Below are 20,762 nucleotides of genomic sequence, written 5' to 3' on the forward strand. Positions count from 1 at the left end.
GGGCTGTGTGTGAGAGGGATAGAGGGGCGAGGAGGGGGCTGTGTGTGAGAGGGATAGAGGGGCGAAGAGGGGGCTGTGTGTGAGAGGGATAGAGGGGCGAAGAGGGGGCTGTGTGTGAAAGGATAGAGGGGCGAGGAGGGGGCTGTGTGTGAGAGGGATTGAGGGGCGAGGAGGGGGGCTGTGTGTGTGAGGGATAGAGGGGTGAGGAGAGGGCTGTGTGTGAGGGATAGAGGGGCGAGGAGGGGGCTGTGTGTGAGAGGGATAGAGGGGCGAGGAGGGGGCTGTGTGTGAGAGGGGTGAAGAGGGAGCTGTGTGTGAGAGGGGTGAGGAGGGGCTGTGTGTGAGGGATAGAGGGGTGAAGAGGGGGCTTTGTGTGAGAGGGGTGAGGAGGGGGCTTTGTGTCAGGGATTGAGGGGTGAGGAGGGGGTGTGTGAGTGGGATGGAGGGGTGAGGAGGGGGCTGTGTGTGTGAGAGGGCTGAGGAGGGGGCTGTGTGTGTGAGGGATCGAGGGGTGAGGAGGGGGCTGTGTGAGTGGGATCGAGGGGTGAGGAGGGGGCTGTGTGAGAGGGACATCACACATGAATCTGGCTTTTTCCCTACACTTAAACTAAAACATTAATTCTGTATAAAATAATTAAGGAAGATAAAACCGTCACTATTTATTGTGCTTTTCATGTAATGTAGCAGGTTCCATTCACAACAAAGAGGCTGGAGCGTATTCTGTGGAACAGAGAACCCTATCACTCTTACATGCTGCACCGTTATTGGCTGATATCTATTGTAGTTTGTTTAGATCTCTGTCTAATTGATAAACGATAAACAAAATTAAAGGACATTGTACACTAGATTTTTCATTGCATAATTTTTGTAGATGATACATTTATACATATAGCTGGGAGTGTTTGTGTAACAATATATAGTTTCTCTTGCAAGGTGTATCCAGTCCACGGATTCATCCTTTACTTGTTGGATATTCTCATTCCCTACAGGAAGTGGCAAAGAGAGCACACAGCAGAGCTGTCCATATAGCTCCCCCTCTAGCTCCACCCCCAGTCATTCTCTTTGCCGGCTCTAAGCACTAGGGTCTCTCGGGAGTGTAAAGTGAATGTGGTGTTAGAATTGTAGTTTTATTATCTTCAATCAAAAGTTTGTTATTTTAAATGGTACCGGCTTGTACTATTTACTCTCTAGCAGAAAAGTGATGAAGATTTCTGCTGAGAGGAAAATGATTTTAGCATGTTGTAACTAAAATCCACTGCTGTTCCCACACAGGACTGAGGAGTACCAGAAAACTTCAGTTGGTGGGAACGGTTTGCAGGGTAATCTGCAATGAGGTATGTTCAGTCATGTATTTCTAGACAAGACTGAGATAATGCTAGAAGAGACTGACAATATCCCCATGAGGGGAGGGTAAGCTATTTCACAGACTTAGTAAGGAATTGAATGCTTACATAACAGGGCTCTTTATGCTGGTTGACACTTATTCAGGGCAATCGATTGTTTGGCTAAGGAAAAATCGTTTTGCAAGACACTTTGAAAGCCCTTTTGGGTTCTTTCTGGGGTTATTACCACATGGCTGTTTTTTAGTCATTTAGGAGTGATTTACTAGGCCTCACAGCTCCGGAGTAGAGTGGGAGGGGCCTCATTTCGCGCCTCAGATGCGCAGTTAGAATTGCAGAGAAGTTCATGCTGTTTCACATGGAGGGTCCTGCTGATGTTTGAGGGCCTAAAAGAAGCTATATTCCCCCAAATCTGATCCCTAAGGGCAGGTAGGGCCACAGCAAGGCTGTGGCAAGGTGCTGTAGTACTTTAACCGGGTGTTCGCTTTAGGCTGCTCCGGTTTGGGCATTAAGGGGTTAATCATTTTGAAACTTGTGGTGCAATCTTATTAAGGCTTTAGCTACATACTGTGAAAATGTCAGAAAGATTGGTGCATTTTTCACTGTTTTGTAAAATTGTGTGCTCTTTTTATCTCTTAAAGGCACAGTAACGTTTTTTTCAAATTGTGTTTTTTATTTGATTAAAGTGATTTCCAAGCCTGCTTGTGTATATTACTTGTCTGTTAAACATGTCTGACACTAAGGAAAATCCTTGTTCATTGTGTTTAGAAGCCATGGTGGAACCCCCTCTCAGAATGTGTCCCACTTGTACTGATATGTCTATACACTTTAAAGATCATATTGTTGCACTTAAGAATGTGGCCCAAGATGATTCTCAGACTGAAGGTAACGAGGGTAGCCCGTCTGCCTCTCCCCAAGTGTCACAACCAGTTACGCCCGCGCAAGCGACGCCTAGTACCTCTAGTGCGTCTAACCCTTTTACATTACAAGACTTAGCGGCAGTCATGGATAATTCTCTTACAGCCTTCTTATCTAAACTGCCCGTGTTCCCTGCAAAGCGTGATCACTCCGTTTTAAGAACAGATTATAAGCATTCTGACGCTTTGGTAGCCGTTTCCTGATATACCCTCCCAACGCTCTGAAGTGGGAGCGAGGGATTTGATGTCTGAGGGAGAAGTCTCTGATTCAGGAAGGGTTCCTCCTCAGACAGATTCAGATACATTGGCTTTTAAATTTAAACTAGAACACCTCAGCGTTTTGCTTAGGGAGGTATTAGCTACTCTGGATGACTGCGACCCTTTGGTGATCCCAGAGAAATTGTGTAAAATGGACAAGTACCTAGAGGTCCCTGTTTATACGGATACGTTTCCGGTCCCTAAGAGGATTGCGGATATCGTTACTAGGGAGTGGGATAGACCAGGTATTCCCTTTGTTCCCCCTCTTGTTTTTAAGAAAATGTTCCCCATACCTGACCCCGTGCAGGACTCGTGGCAGACGGTCCCTAAGGTGGAGGGGGCTGTTTCTACACTTGCTAAACGCACAACCATACCAGTTGAAGACAGTTGTGCTTTTAAAGACCCTATGGATAAAAAGTTAGAGGGTTTACTTAAGAAAATTTTTGTTCAACAAGGTTTTCTTCTCCAACCTATTGCCTGCATTATTCCTGTAACTACTTCAGCGGCTTTCTGGTTTGAGGCGCTGGAAGACTCGCTCCAGACGGAGACCTCATATGAGGAAATTATGGATAGAATTAAGGCTCTAAAGCTAGCTAATTCTTTTATCACCGACGCCACTTTCCAAATAGCTAAGTTAGCTGCGAAAAATTCAGGTTTCGCCATTTTGGCGCACAGGGCGCTATGGCTAAAGTCCTGGTCGGCCGATGTGTTGTCTAAATCCAAGCTTTTGAACATCCCTTTCAAAGGAAAGACCCTATTCGGGCCTGAGTGAAAGAGATTATTTCAGATATCACTGGGGGAAAAGGCCATGCTCTCCCTCAGGACAAGCCCTTTAAGACAAAGAATAAAGCTAATTTTCGTTCCTTTCGGAATTTCAGGAACAGCCCCGCTTCATCCTCTCCGGCTGCAAAGCAAGAGGGTAACGCTTCACAACCCAGGGCAACCTGGAAACCTTACCAGGGCTGGAATAGGGGTAAACAGGCCAAAAAGCCTGCAGCTGCCACTGAGACAGCATGAAGGGGTAGCCCCCGATCCGGGACCGGATCTAGTAGGGGGCAGACTCTCTCTTCGCTCAGGCCTGGGCAAGAGATGTACACGATCCTTGGGCATTAGAGATTGTAGCCCAGGGATACCTTCTAGAATTCAAGGACTCTCCTCCAAGGGGAAGGTTCCACATTTCTCGTCTGTCTACAGATCAGACAAAGAAAGAGGCGTTTTTACGCTGTGTAGAAGATCTACATAATGGGAGTGATCCACCCAGTTCCTATTGCAGAACAAGGACTGGGGTTCCCAAAAAAGAAGGAACTTTCAGACCAATCCTGGATCTCAAAATTCTAAACAAATTCATCATTCAAGATGGAGACCATTCGGACAATCTTACCAATGATCCAGGAGGGTCAATATATGACTACCGTGGATCTAAAGGATGCGTATCTGCACATTCCTATCCACAAAGATCATCACCAGTTTCTCAGGTTAGCCTTTCTGGACAAGCATTATCAGTTTGTGGCTCTTCCTTTCGGGTTGGCCACTGCTCCCAGAATTTTCACGAAGGTGCTAGGGTCCCTCCTGGCGGTTCTAAGACCGCGGGGCATAGCAGTGGCGCCTTACCTAGACTACATCTTAATTCAGGCGTCGACTTTCCAAAGTACCAAGTCTCACTCGGAGATTGTATTGGCCTTTCTGAGGTCTCACGGGTGGAAGGTGAACGTCAAAAAGAGTTCTCTCTCCCCCCTCACAAGGGTTCCTTTCCTAGGAACTCTGATAGACTCGGTAGAAATTTAAAAAATATTTCTGACGGAGGTCAGAAAGTTAAAACTGTTAACTACTTGCCGAGCTCTTCATTCCATTCCTCGGCCATTTGTAGCTCAGTGCATGGAGACAATCGGGCTAATGGTAGCGGCAATGGACATAGTCCCTTTTGCTCGGATACACCTCAGACCACTGCAACTATGCATGCTTAAACAGTGGAATGGGGATTATGCAGATTTGTCTCCTCAAATTCAGTTGGACCAGGAGACCAGAGATTCTCTTCTCTGGTGGTTGTACATCACAACTGTAGCTTACGTCAATCATCAGGGGGGAACAAAGAGTTCCCTAGCGATGACGGAAGCAACCAAAATAATCAGGTGGGTGGAGGATCACTCCTGCCATCTCTCAGCAATTCACATCCCAGGAGTAGACAACTGGGAGGTGGATTTTCTAAGTCGTCAGACTTTTCACCCGGGGGAGTGGGAACTCCACCCGGAGGTATTTGCCCAGCTGACTCAGCTATGGGGCACCCCAGAGTTGGATCTGATGGCGTCCCGTCAGAACACCAAACTTCCTCTCTACGGGTCCAGGTCCCGGGATCCCAAGGCGGTATTGATAGATGCTCTAGCGGCGCCTTGGTCCTTCAATCTGGCTTATGTTTTTCCACCGTTTCCTCTCCTCCCGCGTCTGGTTGCCAGAATCAAGCAGGAGAAGGCTTCGGTGATTCTGATAGCGCCTGCGTGGCCACGCAGGACTTGGTATGCAGACCAAGTGGACATGTCATCTGTCCAACAATGGACACTGCCAATGGGGCAGGATCTTCTAATACAGGGTCCGTTCAAGCATCCAAATTTAGTTTTTCTACGTCTGACTGCTTGGAGATTGAACGCTTAATTCTATCAAAGCGTGGGTTCTCTGAGTCAGTTATAGATACTGATTCAGGCTAGAAGGCCTGTCGCCAGGAAAATCTACCATAAGATATGGCGGAAATATCTTTGTTGGTGTGAATCCAAGGGTTACTCATGGAGTAAGATTAGGATTCCCAGGATATTGTGCTTTCTCCAAGAAGGATTGGTGAAAGGATTGTCAGCTAGTTCCTTAAAATGACAAATATCTGCTTTGTCTATCCTGTTACACAAGCGTCTGGCAGAGGTACCAGACGTTCAAGCGTTTGCTCAGGCTTTAGTCAGAATCAAGCCTGTCTATAAACCTGTGGCTCCGCCATGGAGTTTGAATCTAGTTCTTTCAGTTCTTCAAGGGGTTCCGTTTGAACCTTTACATTCCATAGACATTAAGTTGTTATCTTGGAAAGTTTTGTTTTTGATAGCTATCTCTTCTGCTCGAAGAGTTTCAGAACTATCTGTCTTACAGTGTGATTCACCTTACCTGGTGTTCCACGCAGATAAGGTAGTTTTGTGTACCAAGCCTGGTTTTCTTCCTAAAGTTGTTTCTAACAAGAATATTAACCAGGAAATAGTTGTTCCTTCTCTGTGTCCTAATCCATCCTCGAAGAAGGAACGTCTGTTACACAATCTTGATGTAGTTCATGCTTTAAAGTTCTATTTAAAAGCAACTAAGGATTTCAGACAAACATCTTCCTTGTTTGTTATCTATTCTGGTAAGAGGAGAGGTCAGAAAGCGACTGCTACCTCTCTCTCCTTTTGGCTGAAAAGCATCATCCGTTTGGCCTATGAGACTGCTGGCCAGCAGCCTCCTGAAAGAATTACTGCTCATTCTACCAGAGCAGTGGCTTCCACATGGGCTTTCAAAAATGAGGCTTCTGTTGAACAGATTTGTAAGGCAGCGACTTGGTCTTCACTGCATGCTTTTGCCAAATTTTACAAATTCGATACTTTTGCTTCTTCGGAGGCTATTTTTGGGAGAAAGGTTTTGCAAGCAGTGGTGCCTTCCGTTTAAGGTACCTGTCTTATTCCCTCCCTTCATCCATGTCCTAAAGCTTTGGTATTGGTATCCCACAAGTAAAGGATGAATCCGTGGACTGGATACACCTTGCAAGAGAAAACAGAATTTATGCTTACCTGATAAATTACTTTCTCTTGCGGTGTATCCAGTCCACGGCCCGCCCTGGCATTTAAGTCAGGTATAAACATTTTTTGTTTAAACTACAGTCACCACTGCACCCTATGGTTTCTCCTTTTTCTTCCTAACCTTTGGTCGAATGACTGGGGGGTGGAGCTAGAGGGGGTGCTATATGGACAGCTCTGCTGTGTGCTCTCTTTGCCACTTCCTGTAGGGAATGAGAATATCCCACAAGTAAAGGATGAATCCGTGGACTGGATACACCGCAAGAGAAAGTAATTTATCAGGTAAGCATAAATTCTGTTTTTGCTTAGTTTTTTAATAACGTTGTGCTGATTTCTTCTGTTAAGTGTGATCAGTCCACGGGTCATCATTAATTCTGGGATATTACTCCTCCCCAACAGGAAGTGCAAGAGGATTCACCCAGCAGAGCTGCATATAGCTCCTCCCCTCTACGTCACTCCCAGTCATTCTCTTGCACCCAACGACTAGATAGGATGTGTGAGAGGACTATGGTGATTATACTTAGTTTTATATCTTCAATCAAAAGTTTGTTATTTTAAAATAGCACCGGAGTGTGTTATTATCTCTCTGGCAGAGTTTGAAGAAGAATCTACCAGAGTTTTTGTTATGATTTTAGCCGGAGTAGTTAAGATCATATTGCTGTTTCTCGGCCATCTGAGGAGAGGTAAACTTCAGATCAGGGGACAGCGGGCAGATGAATCTGCATAGAGGTATGTAGCAGTTTTTATTTTCTGACAATGGAATTGATGAGAAAATCCTGCCATACCGATATAATGTCATGTATGTATACTTTACACTTCAGTATTCTGGGGAATGGTACTTCACTAGAATTACACTGTAAGAAATACATAAAGCTGTTTAATAACTAGAGATTATGTTTAACGTTTTTGCTGGAATGTAAAATCGTTTTCATTTGCTGAGGTACTGGGTGAATAAATGTTTGGGCACTATTTTTCCACTTGGCAGTTGCTTAATCTGTTTTCTGACAGTTTCTGTTCTCTCTCACTGCTGTGTGTGAGGGGGAGGGGCCGTTTTTTGGCGCTTTTACTACGCATCAAATATTTCCGTCAGCAACTCATTGTATTCCCTGCATGATCCGGTTCATCTCTACAGAGCTCAGGGGTCTTCAAAACTTATTTTGAGGGAGGTAATTTCTCTCAGCAGAGCTGTGAGAATTATAGTTTGACTGAGATAAAAAACGTTTATTCTGTAATTTGTTACCTGCTTTCAGAATTTGTTATCTTTGCTAAAGTTGTGTTGTTTACAAGGATTGAGGCTATAACTGTTTCAATTTATTAATTTTCAACTGTCTTAGATTTTCTGTGCTTCTTAAAGGCACAGTACGTTTTAATATTATTCTAATTGAATTGTATTTCCAAGTTGCAAGTTTATTTGCTAGTGTGTTAAACATGTCTGATTCAGAGGATGATACCTGTGTCATTTGTTGCAATGCCAAAGTGGAGCCCAATAGAAATTTATGTACTAACTGTATTGATGCTACTCTAAATAAAAGTCAATCTGTACAAATTGAACAAATTTCACCAAACAACGAGGGGAGAGTTATGCCGACTAACTCGCCTCACGTGTCAGTACCTGCATCTCCCGCTCAGAGGGAGGTGCGTGATATTGTAGCGCCGAGTACATCTGGGCGGCCATTACAAATCACATTGCAGGATATGGCTACTGTTATGACTGAGGTTTTGGCTAAATTACCAGAACTAAGAGGTAAGCGTGATCACTCTGGGGTGAGAACAGAGTGCGCTGATAATATTAGGGCCATGTCAGACACTGCGTCACAGGTAGCAGAACATGAGGACGGAGAACTTCATTCTGTGGGTGACGGTTCTGATCCAAACAGACTGGATTCAGATATTTCAAATTTTAAATTTAAACTGGAAAACCTCCGTGTATTACTAGGGGAGGTGTTAGCGGCTCTGAATGATTGTAACACAGTTGCAATACCAGAGAAAATGTGTAGGTTGGATAAATATTTTGCGGTACCGACGAGTACTGAAGTTTTTCCTATACCTAAGAGACTTACTGAAATTGTTACTAAGGAGTGGGATAGACCCGGTGTGCCGTTCTCACCCCCTCCGATATTTAGAAAAATGTTTCCAATAGACGCCACCACACGGGACTTATGGCAAACGGTCCCTAAGGTGGAGGGAGCAGTTTCTACCTTAGCTAAGCGTACCACTATCCCGGTGGAGGATAGCTGTGCCTTTTCAGATCCAATGGATAAAAAGTTAGAGGGTTACCTTAAGAAAATGTTTGTTCAACAAGGTTTTATATTGCAACCCCTTGCATGTATTGCGCCGATCACGGCTGCAGCGGCATTCTGGATTGAGTCTCTGGAAGAGAACATTGGTTCAGCTACTCTGGACGACATTACGGACAGGCTTAGAGTCCTTAAACCAGCTAATTCATTCATTTCGGAGGCCGTAGTACATCTTATTAAACTTACGGCGAAGAATTCAGGATTCGCCATTCAGGCACGCAGGGCGCTGTGGCTAAAATCCTGGTCAGCTGATGTTACTTCTAAGTCTAAATTGCTTAATATACCTTTCAAAGGGCAGACCTTATTCGGGCCCGGGTTGAAAGAGATTATCGCTGACATTACAGGAGGTAAAGGCCATGCCCTGCCTCAGGACAAAGCCAAAGCCAAGACTAGACAGTCTAATTTTCGTTCCTTTCGTAATTTCAAAGCAGGAGCAACATCAACTTCCTCTGCACCAAAACAGGAAGGAGCTGTTGCTCGCTACAGACAAGGCTGGAAACCTAACCAGTCCTGGAACAAGGGCAAGCAGACTAGGAAACCTGCTGCTGCCCCTAAAACAGCATGAATTGAGGGCCCCCGATCCGGGATCGGATCTAGTGGGGGGCAGACTTTCTCTCTTCGCCCAGGCTTGGGCAAGAGATGTTCAGGATCCCTGGGCGCTAGAGATAATATCTCAGGGATACCTTCTGGACTTCAAATACTCTCCTCCAAGAGAGAGATTTCATCTGTCAAGATTGTCAACAATCCAGACAAAGAAAGAGGCGTTTCTACGCTGCGTACAAGAGCTCTTGTTAATGGGAGTAATCCATCCAGTTCCACGATCGGAACAGGGACAGGGGTTTTACTCAAATCTGTTTGTGGTTCCCAAAAAAGAGGGAACTTTCAGACCAATCCTGGACTTAAAGATCCTAAACAAATTCCTAAGAGTTCCATCGTTCAAGATGGAGACTATTCGGACAATTTTACCTATGATCCAAGAGGGTCAGTACATGACCACTGTAGATTTAAAAGATGCTTACCTTCACATACCGATTCACAAAGATCATTATCGGTACCTAAGGTTTGCCTTCCTAGACAGGCATTACCAGTTTGTGGCTCTTCCATTCGGATTGGCTACAGCTCCAAGAATCTTCACAAAGGTTCTGGGTGCTCTTCTGGCGGTACTAAGACCGCGGGGAATCTCAGTAGCTCCATACCTAGACGACATTCTGATACAAGCTTCAAGCTTTCAAACTGCCAAGTCTCATACAGAGTTAGTGCTGGCATTTCTAAGGTCACATGGATGGAAGGTGAACGAAAAGAAAAGTTCACTCGTTCCACTCACAAGAGTTCCATTCCTGGGGACTCTTATAGATTCTGTAGAAATGAAGATTTACCTGACAGAGGACAGGCTAACAAGACTTCAAAGTGCTTGCCGCACCCTTCATTCCATTCAACACCCGTCAGTGGCTCAATGCATGGAGGTAATCGGCTTAATGGTAGCGGCAATGGACATAGTACCCTTTGCACGCTTACACCTCAGACCACTGCAACTGTGCATGCTAAGTCAGTGGAATGGGGATTACTCAGACTTATCCCCTTCTCTGAATCTGGATCAAGAGACCAGAAATTCTCTTCTATGGTGGCTTTCTCGGCCACATCTGTCCAGGGGGATGCCATTCAGCAGACCAGACTGGACAATTGTAACAACAGACGCCAGCCTTCTAGGTTGGGGTGCCGTCTGGAATTCTCTGAAGGCTCAGGGACAATGGAGTCAGGAGGAGAGTCTCCTGCCAATAAACATTCTGGAATTGAGAGCAGTTCTCAATGCCCTCCTGGCTTGGCCCCAGTTGACAACTCGGGGGTTCATCAGGTTTCAGTCGGACAACATCACGACTGTAGCTTACATCAACCATCAGGGAGGGACAAGAAGCTCCCTAGCTATGATGGAAGTATCAAAGATAATTCGCTGGGCAGAGTCTCACTCTTGCCACCTGTCAGCAATCCACATCCCGGGAGTGGAGAACTGGGAGGCGGATTTCTTAAGTCGTCAGACTTTTCATCCGGGGGAGTGGGAACTTCATCCGGAGGTCTTTGCCCAAATACTTCGACGTTGGGGCAAACCAGAGATAGATCTCATGGCGTCTCGACAGAACGCCAAGCTTCCTCGTTACGGGTCCAGATCCAGGGATCCAGGAGCAGTCCTGATAGATGCTCTGACAGCACCTTGGGACTTCAGGATGGCTTACGTGTTTCCACCCTTCCCGTTGCTTCCTCGATTGATTGCCAGAATCAAACAAGAGAGAGCATCAGTGATTCTAATAGCACCTGCGTGGCCACGCAGGACTTGGTATGCAGACCTGGTGGACATGTCATCCTGTCCACCTTGGTCTCTACCTCTGAAACAGGACCTTCTGATACAGGGTCCCTTCAAACATCAAAATCTAACTTCTCTGAAGCTGACTGCTTGGAAATTGAACGCTTGATTTTATCAAGACGTGGGTTTTCTGAGTCAGTTATTGATACCTTAATACAGGCTAGGAAACCTGTTACCAGAAAGATTTACCATAAGATATGGCGTAAATACCTATATTGGTGTGAATCCAAAGGTTACTCTTGGAGTAAGGTTAGGATTCCTAGGATATTGTCTTTTCTACAAGAAGGTTTAGAAAAGGGTTTATCTGCTAGTTCATTAAAGGGACAGATCTCAGCTCTGTCCATTCTGTTACACAAACGTCTGTCAGAAGTTCCTGACGTCCAGGCTTTTTGTCAGGCTTTGGCCAGGATTAAGCCTGTGTTTAAAACTGTTGCTCCACCATGGAGTTTAAACCTTGTTCTTAATGTTTTACAGGGCGTTCCGTTTGAACCCCTTCATTCCATTGATATAAAGTTGTTATCTTGGAAAGTTCTATTTTTAATGGATATTTCCTCGGCTCGAAGAGTCTCTGAATTATCAGCCTTACATTGTGATTCTCCTTATTTGATTTTTCATTCGGATAAGGTAGTCCTGCGTACTAAACCTGGGTTCTTACCTAAGGTAGTTACTAACAGGAATATCAATCAAGAGATTGTTGTTCCTTCTTTATGCCCAAATCCTTCTTCAAAGAAGGAACGTCTACTGCACAACCTGGATGTAGTCCGTGCTCTAAAATTTTACTTACAAGCAACTAAGGAATTTCGACAAACGTCTTCTCTGTTTGTCATTTACTCTGGGCAGAGGAGAGGTCAAAAAGCTTCTGCTACCTCTCTTTCTTTTTGGCTTCGTAGCATAATTCGTTTAGCTTATGAGACTGCTGGACAGCAGCCTCCTGAAAGAATTACAGCTCATTCTACTAGAGCTGTGGCTTCCACTTGGGCCTTCAAGAATGAGGCCTCTGTTGAACAGATTTGCAAGGCTGCAACTTGGTCTTCGCTTCATACTTTTTCCAAATTTTACAAATTTGACACTTTTGCTTCATCGGAGGCTATTTTTGGGAGAAAGGTTCTTCAGGCAGTAGTTCCTTCTGTATAAAGAGCCTGCCTATCCCTCCCGTCATCCGTGTACTTTTGCTTTGGTATTGGTATCCCAGAAGTAATGATGACCCGTGGACTGATCACACTTAACAGAAGAAAACATAATTTATGCTTACCTGATAAATTCCTTTCTTCTGTAGTGTGATCAGTCCACGGCCCACCCTGTTTTTAAGGCAGGTAAATATTTTTTAATTTATACTCCAGTCACCACTTCACCCTTGGCTTTTCCTTTCTCGTTGGTCCTTGGTCGAATGACTGGGAGTGACGTAGAGGGGAGGAGCTATATGCAGCTCTGCTGGGTGAATCCTCTTGCACTTCCTGTTGGGGAGGAGTAATATCCCAGAAGTAATGATGACCCATGGACTGATCACACTACAGAAGAAAGGAATTTATCAGGTAAGCATAAATTATGTTTTTCAGATGCCTAACCAAGCCCTAAAGTGTCAGATGTAAACTCAAGTCTACAGATTCCTGCTGCTCCTATTTGTATAAAACCTCTTTTCATATACAGGGGGAGGGGGAGTTTCTGCTTTTTCTGCTTTCCCAACCTCTTTCACTGGGTGTCCCAGACTAACCTCAAACAGTGCTTGTAACGGCACCACCAAGCATAAAAGGGTTAAAACGCCGTTTAGTAGATCTTCCCTTTCAGAGGCACAGCATACAGTACATTTCCCCTCTCCCTCCCCCCAAGCATGAGTCAAAGCTCCATGGTGAGGGTCAAAAAGATATCAGCAAGAGCTGTGGGTTTATTGTTCTTATATACACATTCTTACACATTATTACCACCCACAGGGTTTTGTAAAACAACCAATAAACACATACAATACTCTCAGACACTCCCACACAAAATCCTCCCCTCTGCCTGATGCAATTACCTTACACAATGGTTGATACAATTACCTTAAACCAGTTCCACAGAGTTTTCTATCCTGGAGATTATTGGAAAGTAATACAATTATCTCCAAGGACAGAGGCAAAACTCCATTGAACACATGGTAGCAAAAGACAATAATATACATAAAAATATATAACTGCAGCTATTGCATAAAACAGGTACATTCAACAAATCCCCAGATAGCCTAGATCTGAGCGCACATTATTACTGAATGGCGCTCAGGTCACACACATACAGTTCAATTGCCATGGAGCCAAAGTCTTTCGTTATACAAATGGGCTACATGGCATAGCTATCTGGGGTATCACTTTTCAAATAGGGCAAGTACTGAATGACCCGGCTTTCGTGTCTTTGCAGGGGAAAAGTAAGCTTTTCAACATGGGGCCATAGTCTAAAGGCAGCAGGCGGGCAACCAGGCTCCTCCAATGCACAGTGGCGAGATTGGTCTCGTCACAGTGCTAAACTGGGAGCTTCTAAGTAAGTTTTTCAAAAGGTTTTATGTTGGATTTTTAATTTTCTAGCAAAATAACTTTTAAATATTTTATTTTTGTCAGTATATACTAGGGTTATAATACAATTTATTTATATTATTCTTTAAAACAACCTCCAATAAAAATGTATATACGGGGGCTGTGTGAGATGGGTAGAGGGGTGAGGAGGGGGCTGTGTGAGTGGGATGGAGGGGTGAGGAGGGGGCTGTGTGTGAGAGGGGTGAGGAGGGGGCTGTGTATAAGAGGGATAGAGGGGTGAGGGCGCTGTGTGTGTGAGGTATAGAGGGGTGAAGAGGGGGCTGTTTTTAAGAGGGACAGAGGGGTGAGGAGCGGTCTGTGTGAGAGGGGTGAGGGATAGAGGGGTGAGGAGGGCGCTTTGTGAGAGCAATAGAGAGGTGAGGGATTGAGGGGCGAGGAGGAGGCTGTGTATGAGAGGGATTGAGGGGCGAGGAAGGGGCTGTGTATGAGAGGGATAGAGGGGCAAGGAGGGGGCTGTGTATGAGAGGAATAGAGGAGCGAGGAGGGGGCTGTGTGTGTGAGGGGTGAGGGCTGTGTGTGTGAGGTATAGAGGGGTGAGGAGGTGGTTGTGGGTAAAGAGGGGGCTGTTTATAAGAGGGGTGAGGAGGGGGCTGTGTGTGAGAGGGCTAGAGAGGCGAGGAAGGGGCTGTGTGAGAGGGACATCACATATGAATCTGGCTTTGTCCCTACACTTAAACTAAAACATTAATTCTGTATAAAATAATTATGCAAGATAAAACCGTCACTATTTATTGTGCTTTTCATGTAATGTAGCAGGTTCAATTCACAACAAAGAGGCTGGAGCATATTCTGTGGATCAGAGAACCCTATCACTCTTACATGCTGCACCGTCATTGGCTGATATCTATAGTAGTTTGTTTAGATCTCTGTCTAATTGATAAACGATAAACAAAATTAAAGGGACATTGTACACTAGATTTTTCATTGCATAATTTTTTTGTAGATGATACTTACTTAGAAGCTCCCAGTATAGCTGGGAGTGTTTGTGTAACAATATATAGTTTTGCTTATTTTTTAATAACGTACTGATTTTCAGATGCCTAACCAAGCCCTAAAGTGTCAGATGTAAACTCATCTACAGATTCCTGCTGCTCCTATTTGTACAAAACCTCTTTTCATATACGGGGGGGGGGGGGGTAGTTTCTGCTTTTTCTGCTTTCCCAGCCTCTTTCACTGGGTGTCCCAGACTAACCCCAAACAGTGCTAAACTGGGAGCTTCTAAGTAAGTTTTCAAAAGGTTTTATGCTGGACTTTTAATTTTCTAGCAAATTAACTTTTAAATATTTTAGTATTTTAGTCAGTATATACTAGGGTTATAATACAATTTATTTATATTATTCTTTAAAACAACCTCCCATAAAAAGGTATATACGAAACAATTGAAATTATAAATTTAACTAATTTCAAGAATTTAGGAATAAATTTTAAACACATTGAAATATATTAAGTAGAGACTAGCTTTGAATCAACTATGCACGCCTATTCCGTTACAATAATCTATACAATTGATCATAAAAAAATATACCTGTAAATTTAACCTTGCTCACAATGAATCGCATTGAAATACCACAATAAAATACCAGAATATGGACAGCTAAGTTCACAGTGTTTAGATAAACAATATTCCAAGATACTTTACCCAAATCTTACTGGATTTCAATAGATTTAAAATAACTTTCAGACAAGTATAATTAAGTTATTTAGCCCACAAATGATTCTATATAATTTCAATTAAAACACCAGAAATTGTATATATTATTAATGCAAACAGCCAATTTATATGCCAATATGTCTGACCTGAAATGATCTCTTATTTAGCTACATACAATAAGGCAAATTCTAAAATATATTTATAGCAATAACTGTAATTAATTTGATATTAAAATACAAAATTATTTCTAAACATTAATATTTAATACCAGTATACTTACTACAATCTAACTAAAGCTTTAGAATATCTTTGATTTAAATATAAAAGTATGAAATAACCTTTTATACGTTACCAGATGAAATTGAAGTTCACCTTATAAATTAAGAGAGGTATTTTTGCATTATGGATAAGGAAGTTAGGTCCAGATTTGCTATATAGAGACTGGATTCCAAGGCAACAGTTTGCCCGTCAAAATTCAGCAGCAAAGACCTAATTTTTTCTCTTATGCATGAGGTTATATAATGTGATACACCCCACCCCTTTTTATTCTAATCGTTAGTGAATGCTTGGATACGCACCACGGAAGCTTGTCTGTGATAGGCCCTTCGAACTGAACATCTCTTGGTTATTTGAGAGACGCCTCCCTGAGTAGCCATTTACCTTTTGGCTGCAATATCATCTCTGAACTATAGGTGGGAGCAGACAACCAGAAATGGTCTCACCATCAATACTGCTACAGTAAATACAGTTCTTATATATTTTTTTATCAAATGCCTATTTTTATATACTTTTAATCTCCTAGTTTTAATAATTATATGTTCCATATATGGTCCATTTAATATAATTTATACTGAGTATTTCAAGATTAAATATGAATATACTCCACTTATAATATCTTAAAAATGCGTTTAAAAATCATATTTTCTATGAAAAGATTTAAAAGGATTATAATACCTTCATCATGGACTCAATTACTTTCTCAGTTATCATCTTAATATCACATACATACCTTAAGATCAGCAATCAGATGTAGTTTCATACAGTTATATCTATATTGGATTACTATCCCATATTAAATTAAATATTTTATATCTGTATATCTCTTGCTGAGTGTATAAAGCATATGATATTATTTAAAGCACCAATTATATATGTACTTATTAGATGCCTGAAAAATATAAGAATATGTTATCTATTTTGAAACAAGTTGATTAAACAATTTACATTGATTATATAGCTACTTTATTAAGTTCAGCAAATACTTATCTAATATGTTACTGTGAGGCATTTCTTCTTATATCCACAAATATACATTTTTATACAATACTGAGGTATACCACTGAAAATTAAACATAAGTTGTACTTTAAAATGAATTTCAAAGTTACAATGCAAAACTTGTGTTTCTGTTAGCCAGCCTAATGTGTATTTAGAGGAAATCCAGTGAGCCATTGTGTTAAATTATCACATGTCTGTTAGCTCATAATATCTTGAAATTCTGTTAACTTATCTGAAAATAGTGCAGAATTTCTTCTCCAACACCCCAGGATGCATATTGAGAATCTTCAAGGGGCGGTTTGTGATCTAACATTTGATTGCCAAGTAAGTGTTAATTACTATCTTGCTGGGCTTTAGCCAGTTCCAAAGAGGTCATCACAGACATCATGCCTGTTTATCTCTACATGGGTTTACCACCTGATAACCTTTATTATACATTTTGGGCAGGAAACTCCATATATGGGCGTTCAAACTTGAGAGTGTCATTCTAAGACTTTACATGTGTGAGTTCCTATGTTCTGTTAATCAGGAAAAGGCATCTCATGTCTGACCTCAGATTTGCAATACACAGAATGTATTCAGCGATAAAATGAGCATGCTTAAATTTAAGATTTGATACATTGTATACATATTTTATCTTATTATATATATATATATATATATATATATATATATATATATATGTATTGTCTACTGACATTCACAGATACCCTGACATTGTTCTAAATAAAACAATGACTTTACTGTTCCCTTAATCATTCAATGCAAAATAACTATGTAGTTACAGTGTACTGTGAAATTGGTTTCCCTTTAACGTGTTTACAATAACTTAATATAACAGCTGCTGAGTTTAAATGTTTGAGAAATTGATCCTTTATGTTTATATTTGTATATGAAATTGCTGTTTCTGTTAGTTGAATTTTCTACCCATTTAAATAGCCTGGGCTTGCAGGGAGAGCTGACCTAATTAGCCCATCTGTCTATTATTTGCACAAAATCCTCTTTATCTTAATATACACAGAGAACAATGGAACATTAACATTTTATCACTTTTTTGTCCAATTCCAGAGTGATGTATTTATAATCCTTCTTGTTTCTATAACCATTACTTAAAGGGACAGTCTAGTCAAAAATAAACTTTCATGATTCAGATAGGGAATGCAATTTTAAACAAGTTTCCAATTTACTTTTATCATCAAATTTGCTTTGTTCTCTTGGTATTCTTTGTTGAAAGCTAAACCTAGGTAGGCTCATATCCTTATTTATTTATATTTATTGAGTATGCAAACCTTTTGCAATGCTTAATTGGTAAAATATAGTGGTATTTCTCAATTCCAGTCCTCCCGCAAACACTAACAGGCCTGATTTTCAAGATTGCCTTGAGTGCGAGCAGATTTGTAACCATGGTTAATGATAGATGTGTAATCAGAGTGAACCTCTGAATGTGGAAAGGTGGCGTCCCTTCATGCTGCGCGGCTACTTAGGTTGCCAAATTCATTCTTGTGCAACAACAACACGCTAATATCTCTGCAAATCCAGATTTTAGCGGGTTTCTGTTGCAGATGACTGAATTCTGCAACGAATATAGTCGAGCATCATGTAGGACCGCCGCCTTCCCCATTCATGAAACCTCTGAATAAACCTCTCTAGTTAATGATCAACTGATTATTTAATTTGTGCTGTATTTCAGATATTACTCTGAAAATCTGGCCTGTTAGTGTGTCCTGAGGACTAGATTTAAGAGAGACTGATATTTAGTATGTATTTAATGTTCTTGTAAACATTTTGTGTTATTATACTGAAGCATATTATTTGTCAAGTGAACTTATTTATAAGTATTTTTTTTTCTTTCAGCAGATGGACCTATGACATTAAGGCAATATAGTTAATTTCATTCAAATGATTTGTGATGGAGATCAAAGATGATCAGATTACAGAATATACACAAATTAACAGACTGTCTGAAGGGGCTATAACTACCCTATCAAACTCAATAGAAGGTGATTTGACAAAACCAAATGTTCTTAAAATCAAAGCGGAGTCACAGAGTGAATATACATTTATATCTATTAACCAATGTGTTGAAGAAAACAGAGAGAGCATACATAGGAATTTACCAGTTATAAAATATAATTTTGGGGACGAAGGTGAGCCTATTAAAAATGAATGCCCCACAAACACTCTTTATAAATACTGTGAATGCCAGAAATGTTTCAAAAATACGTTGCACAAGATTGTTGATTTGGAAAAAAAGTTGCTTGCTTGTACAGAATGTGGGGGACACTTGTACCAAATCAATGAATTTTTCCCACGACACAGTATGCAAACAGGAGATAAACAGTTCACATGTATTGATTGTGGGAAAAGGTTTAGTCGGAATGGAAGTCTAATTAGACATCAACTAATCCATACAGGAGAAAAAATGTTTGCGTGTTCAGAATGTAGGAAATCTTTTGTCAATAGCTCCGATCTTATCAGACACCAAAGAACTCACACAGGGGAGAAACCATTTGTATGTAGTGACTGTGATAAATGTTTCAGCCGATCGTGTCTACTGATTGCGCATAAAAAAATCCACACTGGAGAAAAGCCATATGAATGTTTTGACTGTGGGAAATGTTTTACTCAGAACATAAATCTTGTTCGACATAAGAGAATTCACACGGGAGAAAAACCATTTGAATGTTCTGACTGCGGAAAATGTCTCAGCCGTGCTTCCCTTCTCGTTGAACATAAAAGAAGTCATACAGGACAAAAACCATTTGCGTGCTCAGACTGTGAGAAGTGTTTTAGCCGTGCGTCTTTACTCGTGGCGCATAAGCGGATTCATACAGGTGAAAAACCATTTGCATGTTCGGATTGTGGAAAACGCTTTACCCAGAAATCAAACCTCGTTAAACATCAGTTAATTCATACAGGAGAAAAAACATTTGTTTGTCACGATTGTGGGAAATGCTTTATGCAGCATGCTTACCTTATGAAACATCAGATAATTCACACTGGAGAAAAAACATATGCTTGTTCCGACTGTGGGAAATGTTTTATACGTACCTCAGATCTTCTTACGCATCAGAGAATACATACAGGCGAAAAACCATTTGCATGCTCAGATTGTGAGAAAAGTTTCAGTCGCGCCTATCTTCTTGTTATACATCAACGTATACACACAGGCGAAAAACCTTTTGTATGCTCCGTGTGTGGTAAATGTTTTACTCAGCATTCCAATCTTGTTAAACATAAAAGGATACATACTGGAGAAAAGCCATTTTCATGCTCTGAATGTGGAAAATGTTTTACTCAAAACTCAGATCTTATCATACATCAGAGGATTCACTCCGGGGAAAAACCATTTTCTTGTTCTCAGTGTGGGAAATGTTTTATCAGCCCATCAAATCTCGTTATACACGAGAGAATTCACACGGGAGAGAAACCTTTTCCATGTACTGTATGTGGAAAATCATTTATCAGTTCCTCAAATCTTGTCACACATCAAAAAATTCATGCAAGAACAGAAATTACTTATACAGTCTAAATACAAACTTACCTACAAATGTTGTTTAGTTGACACTGTTTTTTACATGTTTAATTTATTTTAGTTTGTAATATAAGTACATAAAGTGTCAAATTTAACTTAAGCCTTTTCAAGAGATAAGAAGAGTTTTTTTAGCATACAATTTTTGCATTACTATCTTTAACTGCCTCAATGGGGTTAAATGCATAGGTAATGTCCGGTAATTTTTTGGAACAAGAATTAGCACATTTTTTCCCCTTTTATTCCCAAATAAGTATTATTCCATTAACATTTTTATTTTATTATGACTCTTCTTGAAATATAAAATTATAATATTTTGAAATAGGTTGTAACTATTAGACCTATATTCTAGGCCTATAGCAAGAGTGATATTATGGCACCATATTACCTGCTTCATTATCCTAATCAAGCAGAGTTCTCCCCAAAACATTTTTAGTGGGATTTTGTTGACCAGCCAGCTAAAATTTTAGCCTATATTAAGCTAAAATTAGCTAGTATTAAAAATGTTAAATTTTCTCTTGTTAAGTGTATTCAGTCCACGGATCATCCATTACTTATGGAATATATTCTCTTCCCAACAGGAAATTGCAAGAGGATCACCCAAGCAGAGCTGCTACATAGCTCCTCCCCTCACATGTCATATTCAGTCAGTCATTCTCTTGCAACTTAATAGATAGGACGTTGTGAGAGGTCTGTGGTGTTTTTATACTTAGTTTATTTCTTCAATCAAAAGTTTGTTATTTTAAAATGACACCGGAGTGTGTTGTTTATTCTCAG

At 41.2% G+C, this 20,762-nt stretch overlaps 1 protein-coding gene across 1 annotated transcript in view; it reads left to right on the top strand.

Moving 5' to 3' along the window:
• Window positions 1-20,088, top strand: part of LOC128635620 (gastrula zinc finger protein XlCGF26.1-like) — a 31,060-nt gene extending 10,972 nt beyond the window's left edge. The window contains exon 2 of the mRNA XM_053688689.1: window positions 18,308-20,088. Coding sequence (XP_053544664.1) covers window positions 18,363-19,985 — 1,623 coding nt within the window. The 5' untranslated portion in view covers window positions 18,308-18,362 and the 3' untranslated portion in view covers window positions 19,986-20,088. The remainder of the gene's footprint in view (window positions 1-18,307) is intronic.
• Window positions 20,089-20,762: the final 674 nt, after the last annotated feature.

The sequence above is a fragment of the Bombina bombina genome, chromosome 7 (assembly GCF_027579735.1).
Source record: "Bombina bombina isolate aBomBom1 chromosome 7, aBomBom1.pri, whole genome shotgun sequence".
Lineage (NCBI taxonomy): Eukaryota > Metazoa > Chordata > Amphibia > Anura > Bombinatoridae > Bombina > Bombina bombina.